General features: G+C 38.9%; 1 protein-coding gene across 2 annotated transcripts; it reads left to right on the top strand.

Moving 5' to 3' along the window:
- On the top strand, nucleotides 1-20,861 carry TRAF6 (TNF receptor associated factor 6). Of its 2 annotated transcripts, XM_033011008.2 has the most exons (8): nucleotides 1-209; nucleotides 7,692-8,012; nucleotides 13,501-13,651; nucleotides 14,265-14,423; nucleotides 15,335-15,406; nucleotides 16,799-16,876; nucleotides 17,705-18,589; nucleotides 19,636-20,861. In XM_033011008.2, exons 2-7 carry the CDS (start codon nucleotides 7,723-7,725, stop codon nucleotides 18,584-18,586), a joined length of 1,632 nt encoding a protein of 543 aa, XP_032866899.1. In that variant the 5' UTR covers nucleotides 1-209; nucleotides 7,692-7,722; the 3' UTR covers nucleotides 18,587-18,589; nucleotides 19,636-20,861. The 2 variants fall into 2 exon arrangements, with proteins under 2 accessions (XP_032866899.1, XP_032866894.1); XM_033011003.2 differs by lacking the exon at nucleotides 19,636-20,861 and having other exon boundaries at nucleotides 17,705-18,853.
- Nucleotides 20,862-22,260: the final 1,399 nt, after the last annotated feature.

Genomic DNA, 22,260 nt, shown 5'->3' with positions numbered 1-22,260 from the left:
TGAGCGGGGCCCGGTTCCGGCCGGCGGGGTCACGGCGCTGCGCGCTGGGCCGTTCGTCCTGGGCGGGCCGGGAACGCAGCCGCGCCTTCTGCCCCGAGCAGGGCCCGGCGGGAAGGGCTGGGCTGTCCCCGGGGAGCCGCCGGGCCTGCGGGCCGAGCTGTGGTGGCCGCCGGGGGAGCGGGCTCGGTCTGCGCCGCCGGGAAACGGAGGTACTCGCGAAATCGCTTCGGGAGCGTGAGAGAGTCCTGCGAGGATAATTTGCGAGGGAGGGCGCTGAAACCGGCAGCTGTGTCTAGACGCGGTGCTTAACGGTTGTGGTCGGTTTATTGGCGCAAGCGATACGTTGCGACTTCAGTCGTACTTTCCGTCGATTTCATCTGTCCTGGGTAGGTCACGCTGAGTCTTTTCATACTTAAACGGAAATCTCAGCTGTAGGTAGGAGGAAAATGTTCTAATTATATCCGTTGTACCCAGTAGTTAAAGCGAGCTGAAAGTATTTCTCCGTGTTTGCCTTTGACGTGCGTGCAGAGCTACCCGTGAGCTATGTGGATTTTGTCGTGTCTTAGATCCCACTGCTGGAATGATTAAGGAAGTATTGATTTGGAGCTTTTGGTGAGAGAGGGGTAGGAAAAGGAATGGGGAGAGGCAAAGTGACCGGCTACGTTAACAGCATGTTTAACATCTCAAGTGCATTTTAACCCGGTGTTCACCAACTGCGTTAACACTTGCAAGCAAACTGCTTTGGCTTTTCATAGTGTGAAAGGGCCGTAAAAGTAGTCACACTAGTATCAGAAGGAAAATAAAGGTCACAGAAGTATGCTGGTATGAGTACTTGGATTATTTTCGTGGCAGGTATCACTTTGGGCATAATTCTTCTGCATGTTCCACGTCGCCGTCAGCTTTTCCTGACGGCTAAAGATGTGTGGAGATCAGCCAGGCTCTGTTGAATGAGCAGTCATTAAGACATAGTTGTTTTTTTAGGTTTTGTAGTACTGCATCACTCCAATACTGCTTTCTGTTTTAAAAACATGCTACCATATCTAAAAAGACAATGCACACAATAGATACTTATGCTGATAGAACTTCAGAATGAAAAAATGTCTGAGGTGAACATGCTTTTTCTTCACTTGTTGAACTTTCATGAGTTTAATATGTCAAGAAGAGTAACTTTTGTATCTCAGTAGCACAAATGAGCTAAACAAATATAAAACAGTTCTAGATCTTGACTGTGAAAGCTAATGATAAAAATTCTGGGTATTAAGCACGTCAAAAAGAAAATAAAAGTAAGTGTAAGGTAGAGTGAAAAGAGGAAATGTTCCAGTTGTTTCAGAATGTGTGTTTAATTCACTGTTTCTTTTCCCAGGGTCTTAAATTGTTTTACTAATGCCAGATACAAGCTTAATGCTTGTTGAGGTAGGTGTTAATTAAATCCATCCTGAAGACTGCATTGCAGAAATCACGTTTGTTCATAGCCATACTTCTCCCTGCTTCTTTTGAAGTACTTTCTGGCCAGATGTTTACTGTGTTCTCACTATGGCTGCATCTTAAATTCTCTGTGGAGCTACTGAGGGATACAAAAAGGCACAATGCATGTCTCAAAGTGTTCTCAGTGTGCAAAAGCAGAACATAGGCCGAAGAGAGCAAAACCTCTGCCAAAGTAAAGAATTAAATAGTATTGTTCTTTTCACTAACAACGCTTTTCTTGTATGTGTCAATCTGAAGAATTCTCAGTGAAATTTCTCTAGAAGTTAATAAATCGAAGAAGGGTTTGGGGGATTTTGGTTTGGGTTGGCTTTTTGAATATGGAAAAACCCATGGAATATTTTGGTGTTAAATACAGTACAGTGCACTTCCACTGCTCGCTAAAATGAAATTTATTTTGACATGCTTAAGAAGGATAAACTATGACTGGAACTGGGAGCATGCCACCATCTATTCTCCTAAGTAACACTTAGGCATAGAAATACATAGGTGATTAAAGCCTGACAGCATTCTTTCCAAGCAAAGAGAAATCACCTGGAAGGCTTCAGAAGCCCCCAAAGGCCACTGTGCTCCAGTGACAGGAGCTCTTGATAGTGTCTAATTGACATTTAATATTGTTGTTTGACTGTATTTGCTTCGGGTAAAAGCTCTTAAGTCTTTAGGTTCATATGTTAAGATGGTAAGTGTAGTGGTTATCCAAAAGACTCAGAAGTCTTTAACAGTTACTGCTATTACGGAAAAAAAAAAAAAAAAGTTGGTATCTCAACAAAATGTTTGCAACATGCTTGCAGGCTTTTACAAGAAACCAGAATTTGCTTTTTGCAGTTAGGAGTTCTGCCTTAATCTCCTATTACTTTGATTTGTCTAGCCACTTGATAGCTTTGAAATGAAAGTGCTTTATATGTATTAATTAAAAGGAACTTGCATCATTTGATATGTTCTGCCTGGATGAGGCCACAGGGATGATAGTTACAGACCTCATCATGAAAACACAGAGTGCTTATCAGTCGTCAGTAGACCATTGATTAATATGCCTGGGAATAAGTGTTGCAAGTACTGCTCCACAAACAAATTATCCAGAGTCGCTCCACTGGTCTGTCTGTCTCATGACCCAGAAATCTGGATGTACAAAACTGTTCTCAGTGAGGCAGAAGAAAAAAAGGAGGAAAGTTTGGCCAGTTTTTCTGTCTATGTGGTGTTGAAGGCATTTCTCTTGCTGGCTGTGCACTGGCCAGGCTGCAAGCAGATGAATGATGTTTGTGAACTTCAAGGAAGACAAGGGATTTGGAATAACCTTCTGTATTGATTTCCTTATTTATATGGCTACTCAGTGTGAATCTTATAGGAAAGGACATGTGGAAATTAATTTTATTCAATATTTTCCGATTAATATTCAGAAATTTATTTTTCATGGTAACTGTTACAGTGTCTGTGCAGTGTTCCTTCACCTTTGCCGAATGCTCGAAGATACTGTTTTGTATTTCAGTTTAAATAGGATACAATGCCTACTTTTATTTCTTCCCTATTACTCTAATTATAATGTAGTTTTTGAGGCAATCTGAAGATACCTTCTAGTACCAGTAATTATTTTTTTTTTTTTTATTTAGAGAAGTTTCTGAATTAATCCTGTAGCTCTTTGGAGCATGAATATCTGTAAATGGCCTACCTAAACTCCATTATACTATGGGATTTCGCCAGTCAGAGCACTGAGTTTTGTTGTGTGCATTCATTTAAATTATGGGTGGTTTGGTTTTGTCAATCATAAGGTACATTATTCTTGCAGCAGTTTGCTCTTCTGGTCTGACTGTGCTATCTCAGATCAAGATAATCACTTTGTAGTGCAACAGTGTAAATAGCAACATAACACAGGTTACTTACTGAAGAAACACTTCGTTATCGTTGAATCATAAAGTTGGAAGAGTAGTGTGGGGACTCCCTATGGTCTTAACTGCCTCTTTTCTGGGGCATGAAGGTTTGATCCTTAGGGCATTCCAGATTTCTGCAGCACAAATAATGATCAAACAAATTCCATCCATTACCATTTGGCCTGGAAAGCACCTTCCTTTCTGTTGTCAAACAATACATCTGTTGCCTTGGAGAGAGAAGTCAACCTTTGCTGGCCCAAGGTCTTTGGGTATCTCACATGTGCAAGCTAAAACCCATTATTTTATCTATTCAGCAAGTCTGATAGGACCTCCTAGCTCTAGAAAAGGGCATTTCAGATGCTTTACCAAACATAGCTTTAAGGCTTTCTCTGCCTGAGAAACTTCTCACTAGCAAACACAAGAATTACCATGTAATGATCCAGTTTAATTTCAGTTGTTCCTGTATCTGAAGGCTGGATGTTGTCCAAACAAAAAAGGTCATAGAGCAGGCTAGCAAAGTAGTTCATGTATTAAACTGCCAGCATCAAAAAAAGGGATAAATTCTAAAGGCTGTGGTGTAGACAAGGTATTACAAATTAAAATTTGCTTATTGTTGTACTTGTATTTGACTCAGTTTTATTCAGCACAGAGGAAGAATGACAACTATTATGAACAGGAAGAAAAACTGATGTGTTTTTCGGGGGATGTTTGTTAGGTTTTATTTCACTGGTAATCTATTTCATAATCAAAAAGGAAGGGTAGTAATTTGATATGAATTTGGGGATATGTACTGTTTTGGGTTTTGAAATCTATCCTCTTCTAGTCTAAAGATTTTTTTTTTAATTCCCCAGAGGAGGAACATGCAGAAATGATACAGTAGGCTCATAAACTGCTCCAGTAGGCTCCACCTTCATCAGAGGAAAGACCCATCATCAACATTCAAAGTGTATTTTTCTCAGATTGGTTTTGCTCTAGCACTGCTTTGTTCAAGTTTGAATCTGTGTTCCTACTCTTGAAGGGTGAAGTAAGTGCCACAAGAAACAGAACTAATTCCTACTACAATAGTTACAACGTGTAGAGGAATTGTTTTAAACCATGGTGGAATAATCAGGCCTCAGTTAGTGGTCTGAGTCACATCAGTGTGGATTTTTGTTTGGAAAATTTTGCCTTACCCCATACCTATAAATACATGTGGAGGAAAGAGGATTTTCCTCAGAGAAGGTGAAATGGCTAAGAGTAGTAGGAGAAATCTTATCTTACATAAAACATGAACAGAATTAGAAATCTGGCCCTTACCTTGTTTAAGCTGCCTCTTTGGGCCTGAATTTCCGTATTTAAAAAGAGGAGCCGATTATACTTGCATTTCTTTTTTTTTTTTATGAACCCCTTGGTCATACGCAGACCAAAAGCTCCGTGTGGGAGTGGAGTATATCACTGAATAAGGGGATTTTTGTGCGAGACTGGGATGTTGACTGGTTGCAGTGACTCATTCATTAAAATGACTCTGGTGTAGGATTTTTGTTTCTGTAAACTGAATGTGCATACCTGTTATGTCTGTAGAAACAATTTCAATGGGCAAAGAGAACACCACTTGCACAGCATGTAAATCTACAAAACGTTCAACTATCAAGATTATATTGAGTTAGGTCCTGTTTTCTTCCTTAAAAGAGCAGTATTTCAAATAGTATGAGTTTTTCCTAGGAACAGCCCAAGGGAAGAGTCGCGTACCTCTTTGCGATTAACGTGACAGCTGAATTTGGGTAAAGCTATTATATTTTCCTCCTTGCGACTTCCTGAATTCCTTTGTGACATTGCTAAAGGGATATATGTTCCTCTTCCCTTTCTTAGTCTCACTAAACACATGCTTGTGGCTTATTATAAAGTGAAGTTTTCAATCCTAGGCTGGCCTGTGGATTCTAATATCCTTCATACCAACATTCCCACTCCACTGGCCCAACTTAGTTCCTGTGATTTTTATTTCTTTTTTTTTTGGTGAAATATGGCCTGTGTACTAATCATCCTCTTCAGCAGCTGCTAAGTAAAAGTTACGTTAGTTTACCAGTGGAAACGAGTTTTTTTTCTCCAGAGAAGAGAGACCTACTGATGGCAGTCAAAAAAAAAAAATCCTTGTCACAGAGCATCTTTCTAAGCATTGATTCTTCTGTTTCCATCTTAAGTCATTGGGGGAGCTCCTCAATTCCATGGGATTAAGTTGATGGCTGTTGGACTATGCCTAAAGCAACTGCTGAGAATTTACTTTGTGTTTAGTTTGTATTGCTGTTGTGTTTAGGAGCCTTGATTGTAAAGCCTGTTGTGATAGATAATATATAGGGATAATACATGGGGGCAGAAAACAGGAACAGAATTAAACATCACTCCTTGCATGCGGTTCCAGACACCTCTGCTATAGAGTTATTTCTGCATAAAGTGAGCATTGTTGATTAGTTCGGTTCGACTCTAAACTGTCAAAACTGTGCTTTGAGCCTCTGTACGTTAATGGTATTTGGAAGTGTCAGGAATGCTACTCTTCAGATACTTCTCATACCTCTGCATACCTCAACAAAATGGAAAGACACATATTTACACAACGGAATAAAAGTTCTGTTTTGATTGTAACTGTAACTGACCTAAATATGGTAACTTTGCCTGCTTGGTTTTGTTTGGTAGATCTGCTGGTTTTGGGTTGTTTTTTTTTGGTCTGAATAACTGGAAAAAAAAAAATCGTACACTGTTAGCATGGACAGTATTTCTAATTCTTTATCATGTAGGTGGCCTAAAATGCATTTCTGTAATATTGCGTGTGTTCAAATTTTATTTCCAGTAAATGCAAGTTGAGGCTTTATGTGATTAATATTTGTTGATGTAATCTTCAGGTGTCATATAATAAGTACCCAGATAAAACTAGCTCTGTGTCCTCCTCCTATCCTTGAAAATTTTGTTAAAATTACTTGTGATGTTCAGATTCTGATAAAGGCAAGAAAAAGTTCAGTTTTGTGAGCTTGTGGTCTAGGTAACCCTATTCATTCTGCATCCCTCTCTGCCCCCAGATTCTGCAGTAGCGGTGCAGATCAACAATCCTTACAGTTCAGCTCTTGATTAATCCTTATATTTCCTTCCCCAATATGCCTTAAACGCATATTTAAATATAATGGCATTACACTGAATGCAGCAGGTGAACACCGCAAGAGGCTATACTGCTGTGCAAAAGAAGATCAAATCCGGGCTTAGTGGGCTTATTTTGCATGCCTGGCTCTATAACCCTCAGCCTACTCATACTGCCTTGCATCTGGTGATAACCTCTGTGTTTCAAAGAAATGTAATTTATAGAAAACTAACCACAGTAGGATTCTAAGAAAATGGTTGTAACCATTAAAAAACTGAGGGAGAGGAGAATTTCTTGGACTTGTAGAATTTATTGTTGTTGTTTAGGCCTTTTTTGAAAGTTTCTTACTACAGTGTAGAAACACTGGCAACCTGTTTGAGGATACCAGCATTTTTTTATTTCATACCTATGAGTCCAACCTGCTTTGTAAGCAGTATTTTAAAAGCAGGCTTTACTATGCCATTCACTGCTCTTCAGGAAAATGTGACTTTCATCTTCGTTTTTCACAGTCATGTCCCTTGTCCTCCCTGCCAGCTAGACTGGAGGAGGGAGAGCAAGAACTCTGAGTACTTGTAGTTTGTAGATAGCTTTTGTGCTGTGCAAGTATTAGCCTTATCTCTTATGTAGCTTCTTACTCAGTTTAAAGTCCTGTTGGAAGTTTTAGAATGTTATCAGCAGTGCTGTATATTTGAATTTCATCTGCAGCACAGTATCAGCTCGGTTTGGGTACTTGGGCTTCCATTTTGTTTCTGGGCATGCACCTAAACTGACTTGAAACCTATACTGTGACTACAGAAAATGTTAAATAACATTTATTCACTGCAAGTAAAATATGGAATCGAGCTATTGTCACCCAATAAAACTTGGTACAGCATTTTACATGCAAATTATATTGGAATGCTTTAGAAGTAAATAATAGTGAAGGGATAAAGAGGCATTTTCAGTAAAAATAGCAAGGAGGAGTATTCCTCTTTTTACAGAAATTAAGTAGGTAAGAGATTACAGAAAGGTGTGTGTTTGTGTTTGAACTAGGTTGACAGGATGCAGTACACTTTCCTATAGATCACAAAATAAGTAAAAAAGATAGATAACAAACTGGGACAAAACAAAACCAGTGATTTTGAGCAGAACCAAGCTGCACCACTGTTCCAGTGTTTCTGGTCAGAAGTAAAATTTGTCCTTGACTGGAAAGGATGGTCTTGGAATATTTTAAATTAACACATCTTTTTGTCATCTTGCAGAGAAGTTCTTCGTAGCAGCTGATCAGCGACTATGAGCTTACTATATAGTGATAACAGTCGTGGAGCCCGAGACATGGAAAGTGGCTGCTGTGCAGCCATGGCCAGTGCCTGCAGCGCCGGAGCAAAAGAAGACAGCGTTGGCAGCAGCACTGGAAACCCTCCAAGCTCTTTCACAGAGGAAACACAAGGATATGATGTGGAGTTTGATCCACCCTTGGAAAGTAAATATGAATGTCCAATCTGCTTGATGGCCCTTCGGGAGGCAGTACAGACACCGTGTGGGCACCGTTTCTGCAAAGGCTGCATTGTCAAATCAATAAGGTAAAGGAAAATTTATGGAAGTTGCTTTTCAGAAGAAACTCACCAGTGCAGAGCAATTTAAGGGCAATGTAAACGGAACAGAACTGCTTAAGGTACATTACCAGTGAGTGCGAATAGAGCCCTGGAATTTTACAAGTCATTAAAGGTGCTTTCTATTAAACAACATGTGTGGCGAGAATGCCTTGAGTTTGAAGGTTGGATGAGCTTTAGATATTTTGCCATTTATGCAAATTTACCCAGATTATGAATCTAAAACTTTGAGTAAACAAATCATAATTTTTTAAAAAGTAGCCAAATCATCCACATAAATTCCATTTTCAGCCCAGGATTTTAAAACCTGGCTTTACCCTATGATTATTTCCCTTGATAACTACAGGCAGCTACAGAGAACATGGTTTCTTGGTGGAGAAAGGGCAATTTCTGCTTTCAGGTCTTCACTTGTAATCAGCCACTGCTTTATTGAGCTGGAAGAGAGAATATAATGAGGGAACAGTGTTGAACAAAATGTTGAGAGAGGAAACTAGGTGGCATATGGGAGAGAGATACGAATGCAAGAACAGACTGGGCTCGTAAAAATGAATGATTGAAAGAGCAAGGAAGGGCAGAAAGTACACTGGTCTAGTGTACTTCCCTCAAACTTGGAATATGGTCATCAGTGTCCCACATGTGTCAGTGAGTATTGGAACACATCGATAGAAGGCTAGATATTATGCTGTAAGGTTTGTCCTGCTCCACATAAGCCAGATTTTTTTCTTATCAATTGCTTGCTTTGCTCAAATGTCACAGGAGTTTGGTAGGAATCTAAATATTTAATTCTGTCTGACCCACTTGTAGAATTGGTTAATCTCCAACCTTACTTTGCAATGCTTTGTGTCAAGATCATCAAATTCTTCAATGTTACTGTATCTTGTTTTTCCCAGGCATTTATTTTTAGCATGCATAATGGGCAATGCTTTCTTGATTGGTTTTCCATATCATTTATCTATAGTTCTATTCCATTTCTTTCTCTCCACAGTTCATCATTTGTAGCTTACTAAATTATTAGTATGCTAGCAATGATGTTCGCTGAATACAGTATTTTGTGTTTTTGTAGGCTTCTCTGTAGCTTCTGTTGCTGCTGTATCTGATACTACTGTATTTTGTCATGGCATCCCTTTTAGATCAAGGAGGGAAATGTTGGAGCTGAGTACGAGAAGACAAATTTAATTATGTATTGCCTACTTATGATAGCAAAAGAGCAGGCTATTTTCCTTTCTAGCAAGCGCAGAAATTTATTGTGTGTCTTTGCCACGCAGTTCTTGTTAACTTTAGTTTGATCAGTATTTCTGAGAAAGGGATGCAAACTCATTATCCAGAAAATGCAGCCTACAACCAGTGTTCACCCAGGAAAAGTGACTTGCTTGTGGATTATGCACAGGAAGCTGAGAGATGTTCGGTTCTCCACTAACCGTACCATGAGATCACCCGGCTCCCTTAGTCCCTTGCCTTGTTCACTGTGTTCCTACTTCTGCCAGAAAAATATGTCAGGCCTTACCCACCTGCATCACTCAATGTCATTTGCATCAGCTGGATGCATGGAAGAAGGCAAAAAACCCCAAACCTGAACCTGCCAGCTTTGACTGTAATCCATTTCCCTAGACACAAGCCTTTTGGCCTTTTGCTTTGCACATTCTGACCTCAGTTATTTCAAGAGGTTATTGTACATAATGTCATACATGCCTGTGAGCTTTGAATTAGACGTTTAGACTAATAAAGGCCATTAAATTTTGGAATTCCTTACTTTCTCTCTCTGAGCTTCCTTTATTTGTTTACAGTAGCAGTTTTTATACTCTTCTTTAATTTGGGTATTTCTGGAAGAAAGAAAATAAATCTTTAAACCTTCTCATGGGAGTATGGTGTCTATAAATCCTGAAGGTAAATTTGGTGTTATTTAAGTATACTGAGCTGTAGAAAGGCCTACTCACCAATCGCTTCAAAGGCAACAGAATTCCTGGGTTGAAAACTGAGGGGAAAATGACTAAACTTAGAATTATCAAAAATGGGTGTCTCATTTCCGGTCTTTCAGATCCTTAACAGCTAAGGTGATCTTGTTTTCTCATCCTTCTGCTGATGGTCATTGGTTAGAATTTACCACAGGACTGAGTGAGGAGCTGCAGTGAACCCATGCTCAGAAAACAACATCTTGTAGCAGGTAGAGAAACTTCCTTCTTAAACCACAGGCATGAGAAATTGTTTCTCTTCCTTTTTAAATTAACTGAGCATTTGCTCTGCTCAAAGTTTTAGGCCTGTGAACAGTTTCAGTGACCAGCAGCTTTTGCTTCTTTTACACCCTTTCCTTATTTGACTTCATTTCTGTAGGTAGTGTTGACTGTTTCAGCGAATAGTAAACACAGGTGGAAAGCATTTTTCATCTTGGAGACTACAGATCATCACTGTGATATTTCAGATGTTTCGTTGATAGTAAATGTTTTCCCTCGTTCCCCACTGAAATCTGTCTTTGGAGTGCAGTTTGAGTGAATGCTTCTGAAAGCAGAGCAAACAGCTTACAGTGCCAGACCTCTCTGAATCCCTCCAGGGCTGAATTGCATGCTTAATTGGGATCCATGGATCAAGCTATTGATTTGAAGTATGTAGTGTCCACAGTACAAAATTGATTTGGAGTATGTAATGTCTACAGTACAATATTGATTGGCGTTATTGAGAAGCTTCTACAGAAATAAAATGAAAATGGAAAGTGATTTTTACATTCTCCAAGTACTGTTTTTTTCATGAAGTGATTGTCACAGCCTGTATTTGATCAGGAAAAAATTGCTTCTGTTTATTCCTCATTTCCCCACTGTCTAGCTCAAGTGAACATAGAGATTAAGGATTTTAAATGATAGAGGATGGACAAATAATTTTTGAGTAATTGCTTCTCAAGACTTACACAAACAGTTGTAGTTGTCCATGTTGAAGAAGTTATGGTTGCAACTAGAAAGATTTTTTTTTTAAAAAAGCTTTTAAAGACTGGAGTCTTAGATCTTACAATGTGAGGGATGTGATTAGACCAGATGGATTTGATCACAGTAAATGTTTACCTCCCAGAAAGTCTTGGCATCTTTTTAAATAAAGCTGTCTGAAGTGCTTTGAAGTGCTATGAGGCATGGTAGCAAAGAAGCTTATCTACCTAAGTAACTACAAATATTAGTTTACAAATGTTACTGCCTACAAAGTACTTGATGAGAAATATTAGAAGAGCTGAGTTCAGATGCTGTAGCTAATTAAATTTCACTCTAGTCTTACTTCTGTATCTTAGGTCAGAGCTAACTTAGGGCTTGTAGTAGAGCTTGCCAAGTATCAGAACCTCTGTTTATCAGAACAGCAGAAGTAGGAGCTGACAAGGGGGCAGCAAAGAAAGCTTTGGGTGCCAGCAGTTCATCAGCCAGCCAGCATGGCTGCAGCTAAAGTGTATGCCAGCTGTTCCAGCTTCTAGGCTAAACTGCTCAGTTGCAAAAATCATGGAGCAGGCTTTTGCTTCAAAGTTATTCTGGCTTTACTTTTCATACCTGTATTTTAATTCCAAGGACAATTATAGGAATTTTCATTGTACTTTGTAGGAGATGATTATTGTTTCACAGGTACTGTGGCACAGCCCAGTGTGATAAATAATTCCAGAGTAGGAAAATCTCTAATGTAAATTAGAACTGAGGTGCATAAACTCAGTTCTGTGATAGGAAATGTATAGCAACATCTTCCTCGGTAGATGGATCTAAGCAGCCTTTTAAACACAGTCCTGATACCTGTAAGTGGTATTTGAAATCTGTTTAGCATACTGCAGTAAGTTGTTGTTCTTTCCTTACTATAATAATTGGAAAACTGCCATTCATTCTTATTTTACCATTTGTCGTCTGGTTATTTAAACTGAGGATCTGGTAATCCATTATTTCAGATTAATCTGTTGTTGGCTGTTACTATACATGATTACCTTTTCTGTGTGGAAATAAAGCTGCTGACTTAGCAGCAGACCTACTGAGCTATCATTATACTTTACTGAACAGGGTGTTTGTAACCAAGTTATACCAGTGAAAACTGATCTCCTGTAGGTTGCCTGCAAAGTGAGGGAACGTTTCTGGGTTGTGACAGGTCAGCATGCTGATCGTCGCTTAGGGAGCTGTGAAACAAAACAGCACACTAGGTATTTTCTTTTTTCCACATGTTTAGGAGTGTGACTATCAGACTTGTGGCGAGCTAGCTCTTGCAAGTAAAACCTAGGAAAGGAAGTTCATTGTCTCTTTGTGAAGTCTCAACTTTACCCCCACTTCCTCTAGCACCGTTGCCGATGGAGTTGCTGAGCCATTATTTCCTTTTCCAACCAAGAACACAAATTCCCTCTTGGTCTCCGCAGCCCACTAGGTTCTACTTCCCCTCATGCTTGCAAGCAGTGACAGTGATCTGGCCTTTGATCATTACACCACAAGTGCTCTCTGACATTTTTCCACCCCATGTATTTTTCCATTTTATTGCTATTTCCATCAGTGCTTCAGCTCAGAAGCTTTGATCGCTCATGCCTCTTTAACTGTATTACTCAATTATTAATAGATATGTTGACCTACTCCTTTCAGAAATGAGCCGATACTGGATATTTTTATAAAGGAAAACTGTGGAGGTGATCCCTTTTTTACTCCATTTCTAATGATTCTTGTGTTTAAATGCAATTAGACAGAACCTGACGAAGCATAACAGGCTGTCAGTTCTCTTGTGCAAGTTTCACCTCCCTGTGTTCCACCATCAGACTCCAAACTTTCACCAGTTAGTGCTGACTTCCAGTCTGTTAAAATGGCTTCAGATACATCAGATTTGGAACTGCCTTTTGTAATTTTCATAGTTACTAGTAATTTTTATGTCTGGAGTTTTTTCACCCTTCTTTGCTGTATATAAAAACAGCTTGAAGGATAACCAACTGATCAAATGGTTGTACAACAAAAACAATGGAATGAGCTATATGAAGAGGAATGACAGATGAATATGGGGGGGGAAAAAAAGTTTTTGCTTTTTCTCTCAGCTATGATCACCTTGGCTGATCGTAAGGAGGTGAGGCCCAAGAATCTTTAAAGGATTGTTTTGAAATAGTATGTTAGTATGTGAAATGTTCTTTGATGTTTGAGCTATGTCAAGTACTTACAGAAGTGAGACTGTAAGTTCTTGGTTTCTTTACATACTCCTCGAGTTTATTTCCAGAGTATCTATCACGGGATTTTTTCAAATAAAAACTACTGAGTTAGAAAAGCGCTGCGATCCCAGTCATGCCACCTCTACTGAAGCTTGCATATTCAACTTCTCTGATGCACGTTGCGTACTTGCTGGTAATTGCCACATAAATGTCATTGTTCTCAAAGACTTCCTTAATGTGTTACAATTTGGCCACTAATGCCTTGCTAGTGTAGATATATTTTAAATGAAGGTCAAAGGAAACTTGTAATCTATTTTTCCTTTCTTTTCTGCATTGTAGAGATGCAGGTCACAAATGTCCAGTAGACAATGAAATTCTGCTTGAAAATCAACTTTTTCCTGACAACTTCGCTAAACGAGAAATCCTTTCATTAATGGTTAAGTGTCCCAACAAGGGCTGCAATATGAAGATGGAGCTGAGGCATTTAGAGGTGAGAATTCATTCTGAAAATAGGGAACCTTGTTTTCAGGGACAAGTGAAAATTCAAAATAATTTATCATATATGGTTATACCTGATACCTGTTTATGCTGATTCAATGCATTGTTCATTCAAGTCTAAAGCTACAGTTATTTGTTTTTTTGATGAGTCTTTAATTGTAATTAGGTGATTCTCAAGTGAACATTGTAGAGTGTGAAAATTGTACTAATGCAGCTTTCTCTTTAGGGTCATTCATGTTTACCTTGATCGACTGTATCTGTACTTTGCACAGGTTCCCTAAAGTCAGTTTAATATTCCCTCAAAGCAGCTAGATGGAGATTATTAGTTGAAATAATTGTTTTTGAAAATAACATACAAGGTTAAAAGGATGAACATCAAGCTGAATTTTTACGTGAGAGCATTCTTGAAGCTCTGAATACATTAGTCTTGATCTTAGTAACGGAACAATAACAGGCTGTTGGTAAAGTCGGCATAAGTGTGTAAGCGTTCGGTTGCGTGAAGGAAAGATTGCAATTTGTTCCTCTTGAACTGTGCTTTATCTTGAAAATAGATGAGACGACAGCACTTGTTTGTAGTATCCAATCCCTGTTTTGTCCTTGTTCAGGACCACCAGTTGCAGTGTGATTTTTCCACTGTGGACTGCCCGCAGTGCCAAGGAGCCTTACAGAAGAACCATCTGAAAGAGCACATGACACAGGAGTGTCCGAGGCGTCAAGTCTGTTGTCCAAACTGTGCCACATCTATGGCCTATGAAGATAAAGAGGTACATAGCAGGCATCTCAGTTTTTCAACCTTTGTTCACGCAGCTTTGCTTGTATGTGGAACATCAGGTTTTCTTTTTTTGAAAAGGTGGCAGGGAGAGGGTTTGCTCTACAACAGCTCTTTGTGCTGCGCAGGTGAGAAGCTACAAACTCAGGACATTAGTCTAGAACAGGCAAAAGCTGGGGCGAGGATTGTGCCTGAAAACAAACTTCTTGGGAACACTGTGATGTGAAAGGACTTGTGTAAGAACCGTTGTTTTTTGGCCTTGCCACTAGAGGCCAATATCTGCTGCCAAAGTAACACACAAAGCAATATTTAGAGGTTTTATGCCTGGCGGAAAGGATACATCAGGAGATGGATCTTTTGGGGATATCTGCTAACACACAAGGCCAGTATAATTTCTGATTTCTTCTCCTGACTGCATTTTTTTACTTGGATGATGCTGGAGATAGTCCTTGCCTTTTAGAGCTTCCATTTCTTTATCTGTATATGGATGTGTTTTATCTCAAGCGCTGTTAATTTTATGGTATCATATTGTGAATTGTTAAGCAAAAATACCTCATCTACTCCAACAATAGTAAAAAAACCTTTAATATAGTTCCACTACAATTGAACATGAATTTCAGAAACTTTTGGATAAATTCAGACTGCTTTGGAGCATAAGAGCTTTAGGAAATAAAACATCTGCAACTTTATGAATCTCTTGTATGAGTCCATGACAAACCAGTAATTCTAGAAAACATATTCTTCAGGGTAAGGGCATTGTCTTTGCTTCACAGTTGCATACAGCTAAATGCAAAACTTGAAATGTAAATAAAAATCTAACATCTTATCAGAGGTTATTACCACTCTTTTAAATTGTGTAACTTTACTGAGTATTTCTTTCCTCTCTTTTTCTGTTTGATAACTAAGCTTCATGACCAGACCTGCCCACTCGCCAATGTATTTTGTGAATATTGCAACACCGTGCTCATCAGAGAGCAGGTAAGGGACTACCTTTCTCTGTATTTCATCTGGGTCAGATGTTTTGTATTTACATCGCTGCTTTAATCTGAAATTTGAAGAAACCGTTTGATTACTAGCTAATAAATCTTTACCTGTCTCTCTGAAAATGTTGCATCCAATGCAGGTGTAATATTCTTTAAATGCTGCTCCAGCTTGCAATTGCAGTCTGGCAAACCTCTGGAGGATTCCTGGCTGCAAATCACATTGGTTAGCTGTACTGCTTCCTGATGGGGACCATGCTGCATGTTTTCGATCGTGAATGGAGGTTAAAAAATACCAAGCAGCTGCCAGTGGTTATGGCTGACATTAGAAGACAAGGCTTTGATTTGGGCAGAGAGGGGAGAGTATTTGTAATTGGAAAGCCACTGTTGCAAAGTAGCTATAAATAATTCACTATCAAATTGTAGATGATGGCTGGAATTCTTCTTGTCCGTTACTATTGCAATAGCCATTATTATTTCTTCTATTCAATAATAACTTTTATAATAATAACTATTCAATAATAACAGGAAAATGATAAATGTTATTTAATTTGCAGCCTATCCCTGTTTGAATGGGATGGCAACTCTATTAATGACCTGGGTTAAAGTAAAGAATGATCTCATCAAATTGGAGAAATACTCTGAAAAATCAGGATTGAGTTCAGTCACAACAAAGACTAAAATCTCTCATGAGGTAGAAAAATGAACTGCAAAAATAGGGAACAGAAAATGCTAAACTAGGTAATGATTGAGTTAATGGCTGAGCTATATTAAGCTTATGTTCTACTTCATCATGGTATTTATAAACAAGGCAAACATACTGGGTTATATGAGCAGGTATTTTGCCTGTGAAACCCAGAATTCTCCTCTGCTCTATTTAGGGCTTCTAAGGCCTCAGCTGAAGCTGTCCAGCTTTAGGGGTGAGGATGGATAGGGAGGAGCCAGAGCAGTGGGATAACTGGGTCTGGAAAACACAGACCATAAGAAAAATTGAATTAACTCGAGCTTTTTGAGTAAGAACATAATGAAGAGAGACACAACAAGTATATGCGAGTAGTGCTTCAGGAGAGAAGGAAATGGACTGTGATCTAGCTTGAGGATGGGCTAAAAACAGAAGGCATTTTTTCTAGCAAGAAAACCTGAATGTTTTTTGATGACTAAAGTAGAACAAAGGCAATGAGTTATTAAAGTATATACAAGGAAGATGTAGAATTTTTATCAAGAGCTAACGTTTTTGTTCAAAACTTCCATACACCTTTAAGAAGTTATACAGGTATAAACTGATCTGACTTCAGGTACCTATTCAGAGTCTATCCAGCAGTATTCTTTTAGAAGGATATAAAAGAATACTCTTGATGGGAAAATTAATTTAATATCTGATTTGTTTTAGATGCCTAACCATTATGACAATGACTGTCCTACTGCCCCAGTGCCATGTTTTTACAGTGCCTTTGGGTGTCCTGAAAAGGTAAGCCATTTGTCAGAATCATGAATTGCAGACCTTCTGTGTATTTTTGTTGTTTTTTTTAAAATGTGTTTTCCTATTCTTGTCTTATTCACCAGCCCACAACCTCAGTGATATGTGGGGTTTTTTGTTCTGAGGTATCTTAATTCTAAAACACTACATGTTGATTCATTGCCTTTCAAAAGCCCTTTTCCAATTAAAAAAAAAAAAAAAAATCTGTGAATGATTTGCTTGATGAACTTGCTTTTATTAATCCATGAGTGTTTTCTCAGCTTTCATGTCAGTAAAGTAGCTTCTAGCATTTCTTCCAAAGTTGTAACCAAATACAGTTACGGCTCTTAGAGTTCAGTGAAGAAAACTTGACAGTGCTCTAAATGTGATTAAATTCTAAAATTGTTTAACCTGGATACTCTTATTTCTAGTTGCTTAATACCTCTTTGTAAAAAATGGATCTTTTCCCTTCATTGTTTTGGCATCAGTTTTCATATACCTTTGTATTTGGTACTATGGAGCATTTTAGTAAATCAATGAAGGGAATACAATGCTGATTTAGAAAAAATACCAAACATATGTTTATCCCTAACACTTTTCACTATGTTACTCTTCTGAGTTGAGCAATGTTTGCCCACTGGCACTGGAACATCTTTTTTTATTTGTCATAACAGTGATCTTAAATTGGGAGCCCTCCATTGGTAAAGTGCTACTTTGTCACATCACCTGTCCTTGATTCACATTCATGTAACAGAAGCAATTAGTTGTTTGATTTCAATTTAAGATGTGATTGCAGTAAGTTGTTTGATATGTTCTGATGCCACATCTCTTACTTTCTAGATGCAAAGGAATGAACTGGCACGACACATGCAGGAGTTCACCCAGGTTCACATGAGAATGATGGCTCAGAGTTTTCAGAATATCAGTGTTACTGCTACGAATCCCGTACCCTTCATCAACGGCCTACCCTTTGAGCCTGCCCTCTTCTCTCACATGTCGCATGCCGCATATGATTGTAATCCAGAAGTTGAAAACTTCAAAGAAACTATTCAGCAGTTGGAAGGTCGTCTGGTAAGACAAGATCACCAAATCAGAGAGCTCATTGCTAAAATGGAGACTCAAAACACTCACATAGCAGAACTCAAACGTACTATCCGAAATTTGGAGGGAAAGGTTACTGAAATGGAGGCACAGCAATGTAATGGTATTTATATCTGGAAGATTGAGAACTTCAGTGGACTTCAGAAAGCCCAGGAGGAAGAGAGACCTGTTGTGATGCACAGTCCTGGCTTCTACACTGGAAAGCCCGGCTACAAGCTGTGTTTGCGCCTACATATCCAGTTACCAAATGCTCAGCGTTGTGCTAATTTTATATCTCTGTTTGTCCACACTATGCAAGGAGAATATGACAGCCATCTGCCTTGGCCTTTCCAAGGCACTATACGACTTTCTATTTTGGATCAATCAGAAGGCCCTGAAAGGCAGAATCATGAGGAAGTAATGGAAGCCAAGCCAGAGTTACTCGCCTTCCAGAGACCGACAATTCACCGCAATCCAAAAGGGTTTGGTTATGTGACTTTCATGCACCTGCAAACCTTGAAACAAAGAACCTTCGTAAAGGATGACACCCTTCTGGTGCGCTGTGAAGTTCTAACGCGTCTAGATTTAAACAGTCTCCGCAGGGAAGGATTTCAAGCTCGCAGTGCTGATGGAGCTGTGTAGACTGTAAGTCTTAACAAGGGGAATGGAGCCACTAACCATGTTCCTCCACCACAGATTACAAGTATGCTTCATCATCCCTATTGACTGCGTCTGTGAAAGGTCATAGTTGCCAATATAGTTGATCTTCACCTGAATAGAACTTTGTTGTTGCTGGTATAGTTTTTTTTCTGTACTAGGTCATGTGTTTGAACACATGTGTTTGAAACCATGTGTTTGGTATTGTTCTCTATTAAAGTAATAAGCTACTTCTGTAGCAGGCTAACTAAATGAAGTGTCGTTAATCAAAACTTAACTGCCTACGCAAAAATCCTATTGAAGTACCTGGGCGTCTCAGTTTGGTAAAACTTCAGTCCTATCAGAAAAGACCTGTAAATCTTCTTGCCTCAGTGCCTTGGAATAGATACTGTAGCAGGGAAATAGCTAAATTAATCAAGATGAGTGTTTGTTTGTTTGCCTCTTTTCCACAGAGCTTGGGACAGTTGAGACAGTTTCTGTATTGCCTTATCTAGAATTCTGAATTGCCTGTGCTTTTGAATTCTGAGGTCAGGTTAAGACTTTGCTCACATCACCTGGGGTTGAGGTATACGTCGACCCTTCCCTCTTGCAGGATTAGTTTCAGGAAGTTGCATGTCAGTGTAGAGTTGATACTAGTACTTCTGAAAGACATGTGGTAGTGTTGTGGAGAAGGCTAAATGACTCTGAGCTGAGTTCACTGAAGAAATATTTCTAACGTGGTCTGAAAGTGTCCCCCTAATTCTCTTTTTTTTTTTTTTGATAAATCCTTTTATAAATATGTATTCTGGGCCCAGAATGTCAGTCACCATCACCAGAGAGATAAAAGTGTAGTATTTGAACGAGATACCTTTGTGCTGGTGGAACTCCTCCTAGTGCTGGACATTTTTCAGGGTGTGAGTGGACACAGGAGCAAAGGTATGTACTAACTAGGTAGTGTGGTGGACAATTTCTTTTACTGTTGCTGGAACCTGAATTTGTACCAAAGCTGAACTTGTGGCCTGCGTCTGTTCGAGTGATCTCTTGGTGTTCTGCAGGTAACATATGACCTGTGTCGTCATCGGTGAGTTCTCAGTGGACAGCTTGGCCATATCAACCTCCAGCTGCCGTGGGTATTTCCTGCCTCGTTAGACAACAGGAGCTGGGCCACCCTCAACACTTGGGAGGGGAAGAAAAGCCTGTTAACTACTGTGAGGAAAAATTGCAATCCTGTTTGCTCTTAGGAAAAAAATCAGGCTTCCATAGTTACTAATTTACCAAACACTAGATTCATTATGTCAAGAATTCATGAGCTTCTTAATGTTGCATGTATTGTTTTCTGTACTGATTGTTTGTATGACATATAAATGTTAGTTCTGACCAGTCAAAGCTGAGTAGTGCAAGTTCACTGGTGCTAAAAATGTTAACATATCATGGTGCTGATAAAGTTCTGAATCTTGTTTTTAAAAGGAAGGAAGATAAAAGTTTTATTCACCCCATAAATTAAGGACACAGTCTGATACCAGAGAAAGAAGTAAGCCATACATAAGCATATGTATATTACTTCTCCAAGCTAGTGAAACAGCCTTAAAGACTTGAGACACTGCAGCTTAAAAGATAGTGAAGAATATTCCAGCTCTTTGGCCTTATCAAAGCAATCCCATTGGGATCATCAGTAGGGAAAATGCATACACTTTATATATTAAAGGCTAATGAAAGACTATTATAAAATATCGATTTGGGAGGATACTCTGCCTGCTTGCACAAGATTACAAGTTCCAGGACCCAACCTACCACTTTGTTCATCGTACCCAGATGAGTAAAATTTATTTTGCAGATAGATCCTATGAGTTGAAGAGGGACTGTGTTCATGGAGTATCGTCACTACCAAAACATGAACTTCCTGGCCAATGGTGAATGCAGTTAGTCATTGACTTATTTAGTGTATTATTCTGTCTATTTAGGGGACAGGTGAACATGTATTACTCAAAATAGGAAAAGATCCATGCTTTAAAACTGTTTTAAACCTCTTAAGTAATTTTTATGCTGAATAGCCTTACCCTATTAGCTGAATTGTTCTTCAGTGTCTTCAGTTAGAGCATTCCTAGTAGTTAAACCATTCTTAACCACGAGCTTTTAACGTACTTGACAGTGCCCAGACCCACTATATACAGAAGGTACTGCACAGTAGTTCTCCAGTCATTTTTGAGCTATGTTAGTTATCCATTTTTTTCCAAGATGCTCGAAGACTACCATTCTCCTTTTTGTTTTGTTTTGCTGTTTGGGTTGGTTTTTTTTTTTCGGGGTGGGGGGGTGGGGGGGGGGGTGGGGGAGGGGCAGAAGAAACACTTGTAATTTGAGAGCTTCTTCAAAAATGTCCTGTGTTCTAATAGTTTATACCCAAGACCCACTAAGTGCATTAATACTTTCTTTCCTTTTGAAGGTTTGCATTATGAACTGAATTTTTGCTTTGAACCATATCTGCCAGATCTGATATCATTCTGCCTTGGGAGGAAACTGTTTGATGGCAGGTTCAGGAGTTTAAACAATTCAGGTGAATATTGTACAATAGCACAAACTAATAGGGAATGGAAAGTTACTGCATGTATAATACTGTATTGGCCACAGTAATATGAATGCTTTATTCACTGCTGCTATTCTACTGGGTTTGCATTTTACTATTACCAAGTAGAACTCTGAGTGATGCCAAATTACTGTAATGCCAGAGTTCTACATGAGAGACTTTCAGAGCTAATTTGCTAAGTATCAGTTAAGTCTTACTATCGTGAAAAATTACAGATGTTAATGAAATATTTATTCGTCTACTTGTTCCATCTTCCTCTTTCTTCCCCCACCTTTCAAGCTACTCTTCATTTTAACTGCAGTTCCAGAGCTTTCTCTTACAAATAAGAATATCATCTTCAGCTAATGGAAGAGCTTAGTCTACATTGTTACCATCTCAATGCATAGTCTTCATGACTATTGTCTTCTATTCAAATTTCTTTAGTGTTAGAACTAAAAGATTCAGCTTCTATGTGAAAACACATTTTTACTGAAACAGCCTCTTTTCTCCTTCCTCCAAATCTGATCTTTTCTTTTGAGAAATTGTTTTACCATGGTGGATTGAGGTATAATTGCTAGAACTACTTAAATGGAAGCAGAAAGGTGTGCAGTGTGGAGAGTTATCTCCAAATACAAAGAAATATGAGGATTTAAACAGTTTCCTGTGTAATTTCTTCAGGAATGGGGTTCTTCAGTTCTGTAACTCTTGATGCTTTGCAGCATTACTGGATCTCAGTGTGGTTTAGAAAGTGGCTTAGCTTGTTTTATCTTCCAAATCTCTTTTGTCTTGAACATGTTTTAAGTCAGCTACTTGTGTATTTGCAAAGCTGCTATGGCACAAATTTTCCAATTATAATATATTGCAAATGTGTTTTCTTTTTGCCTCTGGATGTCTTCCCCTGCAGGGCAGGGAAAATTATTTTACTAGAAATGTTGGTATGTAATGTGTATGTGGGAGCTCAGGTAATGTGAGATGTATAGACTTGCTTTTTTTAAGTGATCTTATGATATGCCTGGTCATGTTTGCTATCAAGGGATTAAACTTGCTAATGAAATAAAATCAGGGCGGCCTTTCTGTTCTCATTTGGAGATGCTTTCACATCAAATATATTGACTATGGA

Source organism: Tyto alba, unplaced genomic scaffold (genome assembly GCF_018691265.1).
Source record: "Tyto alba isolate M040663 unplaced genomic scaffold, T.alba_DEE_v4.0 Super-Scaffold_18, whole genome shotgun sequence".
NCBI lineage: Eukaryota > Metazoa > Chordata > Aves > Strigiformes > Tytonidae > Tyto > Tyto alba.
The sequence above is the reverse complement of the archived record's forward strand: the minus strand, read 5'-3'. Positions and strand labels throughout refer to the sequence as shown.

Coding starts and splice junctions, on each gene's coding strand:
- TRAF6 (XM_033011008.2), top strand. CDS start 7,723: ATGAGCTTACTATATAGTGATAACAGTCGTGGAGCCCGAGACATGGAA. Junction 13,652..14,264: donor TGGAGCTGAGGCATTTAGAG/GTGAGAATTCAT, acceptor GTCCTTGTTCAG/GACCACCAGTTGCAGTGTGA. Junction 16,877..17,704: donor CCTTTGGGTGTCCTGAAAAG/GTAAGCCATTTG, acceptor CTTACTTTCTAG/ATGCAAAGGAATGAACTGGC.